At 37.9% G+C, this 15,914-nt stretch overlaps 1 protein-coding gene across 3 annotated transcripts in view; it reads right to left on the bottom strand.

Annotated features, from left to right (window-relative positions):
* Positions 1–328: 328 nt before the first annotated feature.
* LOC131672727 (xaa-Pro aminopeptidase ApepP-like) overlaps positions 329–15,914 on the bottom strand; it is a 325,757-nt gene continuing 310,171 nt past the window's right edge. For all 3 annotated transcript variants that reach the window (XM_058950152.1, XM_058950146.1, XM_058950161.1), the window contains 2 exons: positions 573–748; positions 329–498 (listed from right to left, as the gene is read on the bottom strand). In XM_058950152.1, coding sequence (XP_058806135.1) covers positions 367–498; positions 573–748 — 308 coding nt within the window. In that variant the 3' untranslated portion in view covers positions 329–366. The remainder of the gene's footprint in view (positions 499–572; positions 749–15,914) is intronic.

The raw sequence follows: 15,914 nt of genomic DNA, 5'->3' as shown, positions 1-15,914 counted from the left end.
CCAAGATGTAAAACTTTGATGCTTTCCAGATTTTTTCCTAAGGGAAGCAAATGCATGTAACGGGAAATGTACTTATATACATTTTAATTTGCACTATATAATTAAATAAATTATAAAAATTGTTATGTTTTGCAAAAATATATCAAAACAATAATCAGTAAGCCAAACTTTAAAGCTTTTAACAAAATTCAAATATTTTGCTTAATCAGGGTAAAATGTAAGTTAAGAAAGGGAAAAACAAATAACTTCGAGTAGTTCAGCATTTTAGATTTCTTTACGATAATATATATAAATGATATAAGTATAGCTTTATTTTAATAATAAATGTTAATGATAGTGAATTAAATTTTTATACATAAATTACAATTAAGATTTTATTTTTATTATTGGTTGCGTTTCTTTTTCTAACCATTGTAAAGCTGTAATATTCTGCGATTCTTGAAAATATGGAAACAATATCTTGTAGCACCTTTTATGATAACTGTTCAAAAATTCGATCTGAAACAAAAAGATAATACATCAGAATTGAGAGACGATTCTTTATTTTCTATATTTCAAACAGAATGAATTACTTCTTCATTTGTTAACATTGATATCTCTATCATTTTATTCTGAATAGGAACCAATGTTACTGTTTCAAAAGTCAAAAATTTTCTATCCAACTGATTATATTTAGTTGTTGTATTAATAACTAACTCAATATTTTCAAGACGTATACCAAATTTTCCATCTTCGTAATAACCAGGCTCTGAAAATATATAAAAAGAGTTGTCGTCAGTAATGATATTTAATACATTGACGCGAATTATGATATGGAAGTACTTCTAGTGTCCTCAACTCCGTTCGAAAAGGATAAAATAACGATTGAGTGAACGGTGCAAAACTAGAGACATTTGTCTAATCTGTCCATATAGGTTATACTCCTCTTAGGTTATAGTCCTCTATAGATTATACGTAAATATCTTTGTTGCCAGGGTAAAATACTTAGATCAAGCGTTATTAATTGAAGCGTAATATGATAAGAAGTAATATAACGGAGAATTAGACAGTCTTATAGAACTAGGAAAAATAACTTTTGCGTTGTAAATTTCTTTAATCTATGTGCTTTTGCACAATTGTCTACATAATGCTGTATGTGATTTTTTAAATTTTAGGTATGATTATTGTACAAATATGTACACAAAGGATAAATAGCTTTCTAAAAACACTTAATCACAATGTTATATACTGAAATAACAAAAAATTAAAGAATAACAGAGTGATTAACAATCTGCATAAGTTTCTGCAAACAATCTGTAATCCAACACATCACTAACAAATGTGTGTGCTGTTCATTCGAGCTACCTGACTCCGCGAATAATTAATTGTGGCTGCTAAAATTAATGAAACATCTCGTTTGCAATTCGGCACACCCACGCCCCAGAAAACGGCGTTGCAAACGCGGCTACACGGTTCGACAGCCGGCGAACGAAAGCAACTGACGAGTGAGGAAAAAGATAAAAGAGCACATGTACATGGACAAGCGGCGGCGGCCATTTGACGAGCCACAACAAGTAGATAGACTAGAGAGGGAGACGGCGCGAGAGCTAGAGAGAGAAAGAGAGAGTGACTAAGAGAAGAAAGAGAATGACTAAAGGTGCTTGCTCGTAACTAACCGACACCTTTTCAATTATTTGTATGCATATACGAACTGATGTACGAAGTGTGTTCAAAAAGTAAGGTGAATATTTAATTTTATAAAAAAATATTTATTTATTCATCAATATTTATGTTGCTTCCTTCAATATAATCCCCCTCAGATATAATACATTTGTACCAAGGTTTTTTACAATACTTGAAGCATTTCTGGTAAGCACTTTCTGGTATAGCAATGAGTTCTTCCAGATTTTTTCTTTATCTCCTCAATCATTCCAAATCTCCGTCTTTTAATGGATTTCTTGAGTTTTGGGAACAGGAAAAAGTTGCAGGGGGCCATATCCGATGAATATGGTATCTGACGCATAATTGTGGTTTTGTTTTTGGCCAAACAGTTCGACACAAGCAACGATGAGTGAGCAGGTGTATTATCATGATGTAAAATCCATGAAATATTTTCCTACAATTCCGGACATTTTTTTCGTATTGCTTCTCGCAAATGGTACATAACTTCAAGGTTATACTCTTTATTAATCGTACGACCTTGTAGTAAGAACTCTTGATGTACTACACCACCATAATCAAAGAAAAGAGTGAAGAAAACCTTAACATTTGATCAAACTTGACGTGCTTTTTTCGGTCTTGGCTCTTCTGGAGTCTTCCATAGGAACGATTGGACTTTAGTTTCGACGTCATAACCATAAACCCATAATTCGTCACCAGTTATGACTCTTTTGAGCATATCAGGATCATCATTGTCGTCGTTTAACAGCTCTGGAGCGATGCTCTTTCGACTGTCTTTTTGTTCAAAATTAAGCAGTTTCGGAATAAATTTTGCAGCTACACGTTTCATACCCAAAACTTCGGAAAAATTGGATGTTACGAGCCAACAGAGATGCCGACTTCTTCAACCACTTCTCTAATAGTGATTCGACAATTTTTTAACGCCATTTGTTTCACTTCTTCAACACTTTCATCAGTTATTGAAGAGTGAGGTTCGTCGTCGGTGTCTTCTCGGCCATCTTGAAAGAGCTTATACCACTTATAAACATTTTTTTGACTTAAAGTAGACTCACCATTTCAAGTGTTTTGGAGCACTTAATTCCATTTTTTACAAAAAATTTTATGCAAACTCTTTGATCCATTGTTTTCGACAGCAGAAAATCGCCGAGCACAAAAAACACGTCTAACGTTTCTGCCTCGCAAAAAAAAGTAAACATACAAACTGGCGGAGCATATGTGAGGGACATATATACCAACTTAATAAAAGAAAATATCGATGATCGATCTACATATCACCTACTGACAAACGAAAAATAAAAATTATTGTGAATTCTAATTCACATGAAAAAGATGACTTAAATAAAAGACTAACATGTATAACAGGACTCGAAATACAGCAAGAAAGAAAAATACAACTCGAATCTTGCCAAAATAAATGTAGGCGTTTTTAATAAATCTACATGCGTTTGATAAAGTGACTAAATGGACATAAGCTAAATGGACATTACCGACCGATTTGAACTAACAGATTCGAAATTCTGACTAATTACACCACTAATGTCAATCATTAATTGGACTGATAGATCAATAAGGAGGAAAGTTAAATTTCCATCCGGATTAAATGTTAGAGTAGGGGTAAACCCCTCACATTAATTAATGCTGACAGACTTAGAAAGGGATAAAAGAGAATGAGAAATCAAGACAATGAAAATATTCAAGTGTTGTTCTTCATGATATTTGTCACGTTATTCATTTCATTGGGACGTATGGATTTGTCACAGCCGTGGATGGGATAATATTGTCCAAATTGCGCTGATCAACCACTATTTTCTGAGCGACTCGAGTTTAGACGATTTTTTTGTTGTTGTTGGAAATAAAGAAGTAAATTGTAAAATTGTTGACATCAATTTACCGTTGCCTCGCAAATTGAAATTTTCATTTGAGGCGTTCCGAGGTTACAAGAAATTTCCGCTTTTAGAGAGATAGCCGCTTGCGTGCCGTTATCCAATTATACCCTGACCCGGAGAGATGCTAACCGAGCTGATCGATCGCAACCATTCAGGACCAAAGAGCATTGGAATGGAGAATTAAGAAGAATAAATCTGCCCGGTAGCAGTGAAGACGCTCTGACACGCACCCACTGCGTAGTCGTGCGGTGCATAGTAATTTCGCGCCTTTTCGATGATCGCTGATTTCAGGAGCAGTGGTCTGGGGCCCTCGATGAAGTTAGCCAATCGAGTCACTTTCGGCCATTGTGGGGCGACTTACAAAATTTTACGAATCTTATCAAATAGTGCATAATATAGACTCTTGAATAATTATTTTTGCACATTTCTCTAATAACTTAGTGTAGCGGAAAGGATTTTAGAATCTATGAAATGTGATAACAAATAAATAAGGCCTAAAATAATAGGATTACACTTTCCAAAAAGTGGAAAATTTTAGGATGGGCTGAAATAAGACATTCAAGAGAGACAAAAATAAAAACACCAAAGATAAAGACACCAAAAGATATATTATTCAGCATAAACACAAACGAAGAATCTGTCTACACAAAATACGCATTATCAAAAAACTCTGACGAACCTATTAACCAACAGCAGAACATTGAAGACTCAATAAAAGACACTAGAAAAATAAACAAAACACAATACATAAACGAAAAGGAGAGTGAAAGAAACACTCAGCAAATTCAAAGACAAATTCAAGGAAACCAACGTATCACAAGCCCAGCAACAAATCCAATAAATATGGCAAATTCACACCCAAACAAATTATCACTCAAGGAATTGGTAAATTATGTTCCGGACTTCGATGGCAAAAATATGACACCCGCAAAGTACATCAGGAGACTACGACGAGTAAAAAATTTAGTAGATGACCAAGATGAACACAATGTAGTAGAACTATTGAAAGTGAGAATGAAGGGAGAAGCAGAAGAAGCTTTAGGAAACAGCTGTGTAGAAACAATAGACGAATTAATTACAGCAATACGAAGTCTATATCCAATTCAAGAAGACATACACGAACTGCGTGCTAGGATACGCAAAATAATACAAGGAAATACAGAATAAGTTATTCATTACACAAATAGATTATGTCAATTAGTATTAGAAATAAAAGAAATATACAGAATACAAGAAACAAATGAAATAGCCAGGAAGAATTTCTACGAAGAATTAGATGCGGACGCAGCAAAATGTTTTAAAAAAGGAATGCGAACGGAGATAAAATACGAACTGGGCAACGAGACAACATTACAAGAAATGTCCAAAAAATTTATAGAAATTGAAAATGACATAAATATTAGAAAAGCAACAGACAATGTGACAATTAATAACACATATGCCGAATACAATGATTATTATAATAGACCTGAACTACCAAAAAAAATCATGATATGTCAAATTTGCCATGACCCCCAACATGAAGCGCTATTTTGCCATTCTGCAGCATGCGTCTATTGTAAAGGATCAGATCACTTTTCTAATAATTGTAAAAATTCATTAGACAAAATCAATTTGATATGCAAATACTGCACCCAAAAAGGACACTCAATAAGCGCTTGCCCACTGAACAAACGAAGAAATATCTATTTGTAAATGCAAATTTTTCCAAAAGGAAGTAGAATTCTTAGGCCACATTATATGTGAAGAAGTATCAAAATAGACCCAAAGAAAATAGAAGCAATAAAGAAATTTCCTATCCCGAAAACTATCAAAAATATCAGAGAATTTTTAGGCCTAACAAGCTATTACAGACGCTTTATTGGACACTTCTCATAAATAGCAAAACCTATCATAGATTTACTACAAAAAGAACAACCATTTATTTGGACTGAAGAAAGACAAGAAGCTTTTGAAAAATTCAAAAACGCCCTACGCACAACTCCAGTTCTTCAATACCCAGATATGGAAAAACCATTCATCATTACAACAGATGCTTCAAACTACGCGCTGGGTTGTGTACTCTCTCAAGGAGAGATCGGTGATGACAGACCAATAGCATTCGCATCAAGAATCTTAAAATCAGCAGAAAAAAAATACCATACATACGAAAAAGAAGCACTTGGCACAGTATTCGCAATAAAAACATTTAAAAATTACATATATGGAAACAAATTTACCGTCGTTAGTGATCACAAACCATTGTTATCCTTCAAATCAGCAGATAACAATTCAAGAGTACAAAAATGGAGACTAAAACTTGCAGATTATGATTATGATATTATCTACAAACCTGGCAAAATAAATACAAATGCCGATGCACTATCACGAAATCCGATAGAAGATATAAAAATAAATGCAGTTACCAGAGCACAAAAAGCAAAACAAGAATCAAAAGAAATAGTAACAAATGAACAAGAAAAACAAGAGGAACAAATCAAAATAATAAGAAAACAAGACAAAGAAATAGAAAATAGAAATAAAAATATTACACAAACACAAGTACATATGGAAAATGACGAAAATACAAATAATAAAGCAAAAATACAGAAACAACATAACATTCGATTTACGAAAAAACCCATTGATTCAAGAAAAGACAACATTATACATTTTATCGACTACAAACATCAATCATTAGATAACGCAACAGAAAGTCTAATGAAAATCAAACAGATACAACCAGACAAAAATCTACAGCCCCAAGAAATTGAAATAATACGGTCAGGAACAAAAAATATCTTCATAGCCTGTCTTGACACAAGACAGTCCGCTATGAGGATAACGGAGAGTCTCAAAAGTCTCTTCAAATTATTAAGAATGTGGCAGGGAATTTCGGGGGTGTTGACCGCGCTCCAAGTTCTTCCGCCACAAGGCCTGTTTGGCTCTACCCCCGATTATTTAGGGCGCCAGACCGTCGGCTGATTACGGCGATTGTCGGGGGTAAGGCCAGTCGGGTTGTCGCGTATCCCGGTCTGCCTAACGGCGACTGCGCAGAGTGGGCAAACGGGGATACGCGTTGTATCCTCACTGCAGGCCTTGGTGTCCAACTCTCCTTCTATTTCTCCTTGACTAGGGTATGCCGGCAGCTCAGGTGATGGCTCCTTGATTCAGGTCGTGAATACGTTCGAAATCGCGCGTATGTTACCTATCGAGTGACCCGAAAATATAGCGAATTAGTGATACCCGATTATGACCGCTCGCGGCTGAAAATCACTAACATACAGTCGAGGAGGGATATCAAAGTAAATTATATGTATATAGATAATTAATCACTTTATTGATATATTAATAATTTACAATTAAGAGGTCGGAGTGAATAGGGTCGGTAAAAATCTGAATAACTATAAACCCGTAAGGATACAATTTAATTGGAACGTTAATGATTTTCCGGTCGGTTTTCGATTAACAAGGAGAGAGGGTCAGTGCAAATAACTCAGTCGCGAATTTCCTTTGTCTGATCTTACCGCTCACACTCGGTTTGTAAAATGGCGGAAAGGTCAGCGCGAATATCCTCGATCTCAATTTTCATGGGTTAATCCTAACGCTCACATTCGGTTTGCGAAATGGCGGAAAGGTCAACACAAATAGCTAATCAAAACAATTTTATTCGATTAAACCTACATTCGTAATAAATAACTAACGAAAGATCAGCGCGAATCCTAACTCGCAATTTTTATTCGTAACATCTAACACTCAATAAAAGTTAACGAAAGGTCAGCGCGAATCCTAAATCGCAATTTTCTTTCGTAAAACCGAACACTCAATAACTAGTAAACGAAAGGTCAGCGCGAATCCTAAATCGCAATTTTCTTTCGTAAAACCGAACACTCAATAACTAGTAAACGAAAAGTCAGCGCGAATCCTAAATCGCAATTTTCTTTCGTAAAACCGAACACTCAATAACTAGTAAACGAAAGGTCAGCGCGAATCCTAAATCGCAATTTTCTTTCGTAAACCGAACACTCACTTTATATCTACGGAATGGCGGACAGGTCAGCACGATCCGATAGGCACCGGCGTCAACGGATCCACGCGTCGCGACGACCTACGGCACTGAACGATTTATTCTCGCACTCCGCGATTAGATAAAAATGAGTGGCACTTTGCCTACTTACAATTTCTTTCCTGTGGTATTGGCAAACAAAATTGGCAAAATATCTGAAAAGGCGTCTAGCGCTAATAATTCGGCAGCGAGATTAGCTGATAGAGAGGCACCTTCTATCTAGATATCCAGTGGCAAAATGGACGAGAATCGGCTTCTCGCGGTCAAAGATCGCTTTTCTTCTCCTCTTTCCGAGAAGAAATGTTATTATTGGTTGGTATGCTAATTCGGATATCGGTAGCGCCCTCCGAATATTTTATTATTGGTCCGTATGTAAATTAGAAGGATACAGCGCCCTCCTTAACTCTCCTACTTTCGTCGTTATTTACCCTCTCTCACCCCCCACTAGTGAACCGTTAAAAACTTCAGAACAATTGCCAATATTCAATAATTATCTATCAACACTTATACAAAACATGCAGGATATTGCATGCTTAGCGCGAGAAAACCTCATAACAGCAAAAGAAAAATCAAATAAATATTATGATCGCCACACAAACCCTTGTAATTTCAAAATAGGAGATCAAGTGTGGCTCATTCAAGAATCTAAACCAGGAAAATTAGAAAAGAATCACAACCTGGGTCCCTTTGAAATATTAAACATCACAGATAAATATAACGTAACAATAAATAAGGGTGGAAAACCGATTACAGTTCATGCAAATAAATTAATATTACACAAGAGTATATAAACTGATAAACCTTTCTCTGTTTTAGGACAAACAAATCATGTATTCAAAAATAACGTTATTCATTACATTCTTTCAAATTACTTATGCATACATTGGATATCACTGCGGCACCACAAACACAAACATCACAACATTCTCCCTACTGGACGCTGACGAATGCGACTTTAACACCGAAACCATAAACTCAACAATAGTAAATGTAGAACTTATCCAAGCAGCAGAATTTAGAAATGTTCCAGTACATCAATGCAAAATTGAAATCCATCGGACAGTATACCAATGCGGATTATTCGGACGCCTCGAACCAGAACAAAACGGAGAACAGGAATACTTGTATGAATTGAGCCATGAACAATGCCAAACTATCCACGAAACGAGAATTTTTAAGTATGACAATTTTCATACGATTGCCGATTTAAAAATAAACGCCACAACAATCAAGGGCATAGACTTCGCTGACGATGCAGAAAACTGCAGCGGCGTAGCCTACGCAGACAGGTTCGGATCATGGAGTAAGGTACTTGTTCAAGGCACAATTAAAATCACATTAATACAAGCCTATGCGAAAATTTGTCTGAGTAATGACAAATTACATTTAAACTCAGGAACGATATGTAAATTTTCAGACACAACTTGCGTAGACTCTGACGGGGGTTATACATTTTGGGACATTTTACCTCAGGAAGAATGTTTTACTAACACTTACGATATTTTATATAAAGGTTCAGTAACAAAATACTTTATCACACACAATGACGACATAATATACATGGTAAACACTAGCGACACGACCTTTGCTTTAACAGCCAAAGATAAAATATTGAAATGCTACAGAGAGTTCATAAGAACAGAACACCCAAAACTCTTTATCGCGGAAGAAAACAATAACTTCAACAAATACAAATTCGATAAAGATACTGTTACTAGCAAAAGCAAGGTCAACATAGATTTATTCACATACGTAAATTCTAAATTTGTATATGTCGAAAAGCATTTGGGCAGACAGCTGAACGACCTTTACAGAAAAATCATTACAGATAGGTGTGAAGTAGAGAGGAAAACAATACAAAACTCCCTATCCCTTGCAACCCTCTCCCCTGACGAATTCGCATACAACATCATGAAGAAACCTGGATACATTGCCAGGATCGCAGGAGAAGCAGTTCATGTCATAAAATGCACCCCTACTGTAGTGAAGGCAGAGCACCTTAACGAATGCTACAATGAATTACCAGTAATTTCAGGCAATGAAACCTGGTTTCTTACTCCAAAAACACATATCCTCAAAAGAAGAGGTACTCCAATGAACTGCAACTCCATAATACCTACATACTACAAAGTAAACAGCAAATGGATAAAACTAACACCCAAACCAATGGAAACAATACCACCACAAGCACTCAAACCTAACACAAACATAAAATGGAAATTTGAATCCATAGATTCATTAGCAACTAGCGGCATATACACACAACAAGAATTGGACCAACTACAACAACAAATAATGTTCCCATGGAAAAAGCATCTCTGTTAAATATTATAGCTAAAGAGATATCAGGAGAAGGAACAACAAATAACATTTTCACAGAAAATACACTTACAAAACTGGCTGAAAGCACGTGGAATCACATGTTCAACAAACTAATCACGTGCGGATCAATCTCGTCAGTAATCATAATGATACTAATATTACTACAAATAATAAAATTGACGATTGACACCATCATCACAGGATATACGCTGTACATGGTTTATGGTTGGTAGAGTATGACAACAAATAACAAACAAAACGCAGAAATTCAATTGGACACAATACACACAAACCCGAATGACACAGACGTCAGGATACAAATTTACCCTGATACCCACTGTCCTGTTCCTCAACAAAGCTTACCTCTCGAATCAACACTAGTCAAATACAAACACGAGCTATTTTCAACAAAAGTCTAATTGTCATGTCGTTCAGTACCCCAAATGCTTTACGTCATGGCCACATTTTAAGCGGGGAGGGAAGCGAGATATTCGCTTTAGGAATCTAAATTAAAAACAAATTCCTTATCTAAAAAACCAAAGAAAAATATATTTTTACAAAATTACAATTATGTTTACAAATATAATTACACTTATATACAATTACAATTATATCGATGATCTACACTTGGACCTATGATTACATTGTAAAACTCACTAAAAACCTCCACACAGACTCGACGAAAACCGTTACAATACACTAACAAATCATAAAAAAATAATTTACGAAGATTCCAAGTATCTTCGTTTGGACCGTACTCCCCCAAGAAGAAGGCCGTCTGCGTCACTCGATCGCAATGCCTCAGAGTACGCACTAATTTCCATCTCTGAAACTAACAAGCAAACAAGAAACAAATTAATCAGATATATCAATACACCAATATACAAATATACATTGTAAAACACTTACATCTATTCTCACATATTTTCAGGTCCCGGGCTTAGGCGTGACTGGTAAAGGCAAGCCCTCCCGTCTGGCTTTCTTTACCGCACGGGAATGCTGCCAATCCGCAAACTAGACAAAGGAAAATATATAATGATAATAATAACAACGAATAAGAAAAAAAAAATAGAAACTAAGTAACAAGAACCACAACCAATTTGTAAAATACTTACGCAGACCATCAAATGACGCTTCCTTGGAAATCCAAACATTATAAATTACAAGTCAAAAATGAACTGTACAAAGTCGAGCAACCACGCTCCTTATATACTAATTAAAGTGCACACATCGCAAAATTTCTGTATAAACCGCTAGTAGCTTTGAATTTCAGAATACATTTTTTTTTCTTTTTTGCAAACATTGCAATATCTTAGGCCCTGGGGTGTGGGATGCGTCGTAAGACGTATCCTTTTTGTAACAAATGCACATTCGTGAAATTCAAAGCTGCTAACCTACTCGCACGTCAGCTGACGAAACGCAAGGTGAATGACACTCCGAAATAAGTGTTACGGCTTACGACGCATCCTTTTTTGTAACAAATGCACATTCATGAAATTCAAAACTGTTAAAATACTCGCACGTCAGATATAAATGACACGCCTAAATAAAGTCACCAAACGCAAAATTTATATTCAGCAAAAACAAAATGTCACACCATATCGAAATACTGACCTGAAAAGAGCTATAAAAGATATAAAAAGGAATGAACAAATCACTCTCAGCAGTTGATCAGTAGTCCGTCTGTCAGTCAATAAGTACCTGTAAGACTCAACTCCGTACACACCGGTCCGACAATTGGTGATCATTTTACTTAATAAACTCGCGACTGTTACAAAGTAATATCGTGCAAGTGTTATTCAACAACCTATCCTATTCAATTCAACAAGCAGTTAGAGCCTGCTACACTCATACAATTCAACAAGCAGTTAAAGCCTGCTACACTCATACAATTCAACAAGCAGTTAGAGCCTGAGACATTTTATCAACAATTAAAAGCTACGATTATCAAGGTAGTACAATTATCAGACATACATTTCCACATACATTTATTATAAGTGAGACATATCCAACCACTAGTCAACATATTGGAACGTCTCATTCATTAGCTATTCGTAGTTGATGCACGAGACGTAACAGTGGAATGGATGACTGTCCTGAATGCGGGCATGCGTGGCCGCCAGGTAGTCGCTCGTGGAACTAGTGGGAGTAACGGCAACGTTAAACATTTCCTCTTCTTCGGGAACAACTGTGGTTTATTAGAAAAAATAATGGCACTTACGCGTTTTGCCATGGTCCCAACTATGTGAGTTGACGGATCTTTTAGAAAAGTAACATTCCTTTGTTTTTAGAGCTGTCAATGGTGTACCATTGGATCCATTGGCCCCCGTTGAGTGATACTGGGATACTGGGATACTTCTTCTCCCTCCGGTAACTGTACCATCATGACAGGGCACCCCTGGCACGGATTCCATCCCTCGATAAAATAGCCTGGGTTCTGCTCCGGTTGGTGGTTCTTGCCGGGGTGTTTGCGGGGCTTGGAGGTTGGAAAGGCTAATGCACCAATGATGGAGATTGGTCGGTGTCCAAGTGGCGCCTGGCTGGCTGGGATCCGGTTGGCGATAGATCTCGTGGTGCCAAACGGTTTTTGTTGCGGTATCACCATTCCTGGAGAGCTGGGTTTACGAGAGCATGCGACTTCCTCGGATGATGGCTCCACTTATATTAGTGTATTTAAGGGGACTATTATTCCCTTAGGTCGCTGATGTGTACGTAACCGACTAATTCATTATTCGTTCTCCTTAGGTTGAAGATGACTAGGAAATTTTGTTTGATGATAGTGAACGGGCCTTCGTATTTCTAGTTTGGCGTTCACAGTTTTTGCTTTATTGGAAAGAATGTGCGTTCTTCTGAGGACACGTGTACCTATCTTTGGTGACTACTGTCTCCGGCGTAAGTTGTAATAATGCGATTGTTTATGAAAAGCTTTTCATATTCAAAATTGGCAGAGTTTGTTTTAACAAGCTCTCGTGCTTTATCAAGGTGCTATAGGCGAGTGGGTTGTTGCTGCTGTTAGATGGCTGGTGAATGCAGATGGCTTCCTGGCGGCTCGAGTTCGCGGTCAAACATAAAATATGCCGGAGTATATCCTGTGGATTGGAATGAATGCGGTGTTGTATGCGAATAGTAACTCCAGAATGTGTGTGTCCTAGTTTTGTTGTTTTGTTTGCTGAATTGGGCTATCATAGTCTTGAGTACGTTGTTACACTGTGTTCTACAGTGTTGCACTGTGGTACGTATGGCGGTATTCATCTGTGGTTGATCTTTCTAAGAATTCAGTGAATTCTCCGCTTATCAACTGCCGACCGTTGTATCTGACGATTGGGTCAGGTTTGCGGAAACGGTGTATGTTACTTCTTAAGGTTTTGGTGACTGCTTTGGCTGATGTTTTGCGGTAGGGTGTGGCCTCCGCCCACTTGGTGGATTTATCTTGCGTGACTAGGAGTATTGTCTTTTAATTTGGAGAGCGAGATAGCGGTTCAAGTAAATTCATATTTAAGATTTGCTGTGGCCAAGATGCTACGTTGGTATGCATGAGTTCTGGAGTGCGTTTCTGGCAGGATTTGTAATTTTGGCAGCTGGAGTAGTTTCGTTTGTAGTTGGCTGCTCCTTGACGCATCCCTGACTAATACTATTTTTTGGCTAATCTGACGATAGTTTTTACCACGCCCAGGCAGCTTGCTGTCGAGGAATCCTGATTATTGAAGAGTATTTTGTTCCAGTCGTGTATTGGTATGCATATTTTCCAGTTTTTTCCGTCTGCGGTGTCTTTAAAATCTAGTCTAGTCAATATGTAGCGGTAGAGTTAATGATTGCGGGTAAGGCAGTCTGGAAACTTTTTTGGGTTGGCTTTTACGACATCACAGAGTTTGTTGCATTGTGAATTAGAATACTTCGAGGTAACCTGGGTGTTTTCTAGTGCTGTATATGACGGCCAGATATTCGAGTTCAGTTACTGAGTAGTTTTTTTCTGCTTTTGATAGCTTTCGACTGACGTAGACTATTACGCGTTCCTTTCCCTCGATTGTTTAGGTAACGCATGTTCCTAGGCCGGTAATGCTGACGTCCTTGTGTAGTGTGACGGACTTGGTGAAGTCGGGACTTGCCAGTATTGAAGTTGAGATGAGTTGTTCATTTAATTTGTTGAAAGCGTTTTTATGATGTTTGGTCCAATTTCAGTGGGTTTTCTTTTGTAGCAGACGGTTGAGCGGATCGATGAGATAGACGGTGTTTGGAATGAACCGTCTGTAACAGATACTGTCTCTAGGAATCTCCTTAGTTGTTTGACTATTGCAGGGTGAGTAGGTCCATGATGGATTGTACTTGCATGGATCGATGTCTATGCCTTTCTCGTCGGTTAGCTGGCCTAAGTAGGTGAGTGAATTGGTGGTCAGTGGTTTACTTTCTTCGGTGAGTTCCACCTGCCAGTACCCGTTTTTTAGGTCGATTATTGACAGGTATTTTGCTCCTCGAAGTTTGTCCAGAGTGGCGTTTATTTGCGGTAGTGGGTATGCGTCCCTTTCACTCTGCTTGTTTAGTTGCCTGAAGTCTATGAAGAAGCGTGGCTTTTCATCCTTTTTGTTTGACGATGATTACTGTGGAACTCCACGGGCTAGTGGAGTCCTCGATGATATTACCTGCCTGCATTACTGATATTTCTTCGTCAATGTTGCGTTGCATGGCTGGGTTGCATGGCCGGTATCGTTGCTTCGTTGGGGTGAAGTTCGTTGATGTAGTGCTTAAGTAATGGTGTTGGTCCGCTGGTGGTGTCGAAGCGTGAAAGTTCTCTTTCGAGAAAGTGACGAGTTCTCGGTTTTGGTTCTGGTTAATGGTCTTGAGTCCCGGTGTGGGATCTGAGCTAAGCAGACATTCGTGCATGTGATTTTTCGAAGTATTTAGGATTGGTAGTAAGGAAGTGTTAAGAATAGTGATTTGAAGTCTAATTTTCGTAATAGGTTCCTGCCTAGTATGGCTTGGTGGAGTGGAGAGTCTATTACGTGAAATAAGTGGGATATCTTTTTGTTTAAAACCTAACCAAAGCGGGCAGGGCGGTATGTGCCCTCCGCGCTTTGGTTGATGAGCTTGCTATTTCCGTCCACCATTGTTACTGAAAGGTATACTGGTATAGATTGCTAGGCGTTGTTAAAGCTTAGTGTGATCGTCTATTTGCTGAGAAAGATTTTTGTGCGCCTATGTCTATGAGGGCCGCTATGGCGTGTTCGTTGATACGGATGGGAACGGTGATCTGGTCGATGAAGTTGAACGGACGATGGCTTGGTTAGGTTCGTCCCGCGAGTCGTTTCCCAGCCGGGAACAGTTGCATTTCTTGATCAGAGTACCGTCCTGCCCACATTATAAACAGAATAATTTGCCTGATATATGGCAGTTCCGGCGGCTGTGTCTTTCTGCTTTGCATTTCTAGCTACATTTTAGTTGAAAGTATAGACCAGTGGCAGCTAAGAGTGACGTTTACTTGGGCGTGATTTGCTGTTGCAGGACTTCGAATCTTTCGCCTCTCCTTACTAGATCGTTAATGGAATCTATGACTTCTCGGGTACAGTGTAGGCGGTATTCCGACCGGATGTTTTGGTATATTCGATTTAATCATTGTTTTTCGATGAAACCTCCTCGATATCGCATTAACATTTGCATGTGTATTGTGAAGGAACGGATCCTTTCCGTTTGTTTCTGCGTGCGGCAGTAGATCTCGGGTTCTAGCTCAACTTCCGCATCGGATGGTATGACGCTGGCTTTTAAGCTGGAAATGAAGTCGGACCACGGAGACCAAGTTTGATGGTTATTTCTGTTCCATTTAAGAAGTTCCTTGTCGAGCATTTTCGGGATTTTCATGTGGTTGATGAAAGAGTATAAGTCTTTTCCAACGAATTTCCTTATGGTTTCGATCGGTTTGATGCTGGTGTTCAGTTGGTGGAGTAGTTCCTGCGAAAGAACCATGGTTGATGGTATTGGAGAGGAGGAAGCGCGTCTGGATGAGGTTTTCC

Source organism: Phymastichus coffea, unplaced genomic scaffold (genome assembly GCF_024137745.1).
Source record: "Phymastichus coffea isolate CEN01 unplaced genomic scaffold, Cenicafe_Pcof_1.1 PCOF00012, whole genome shotgun sequence".
NCBI lineage: Eukaryota > Metazoa > Arthropoda > Insecta > Hymenoptera > Eulophidae > Phymastichus > Phymastichus coffea.
Note: the sequence above shows the minus strand (reverse complement) of the source record. Positions and strands in the feature narration are given on the sequence as shown.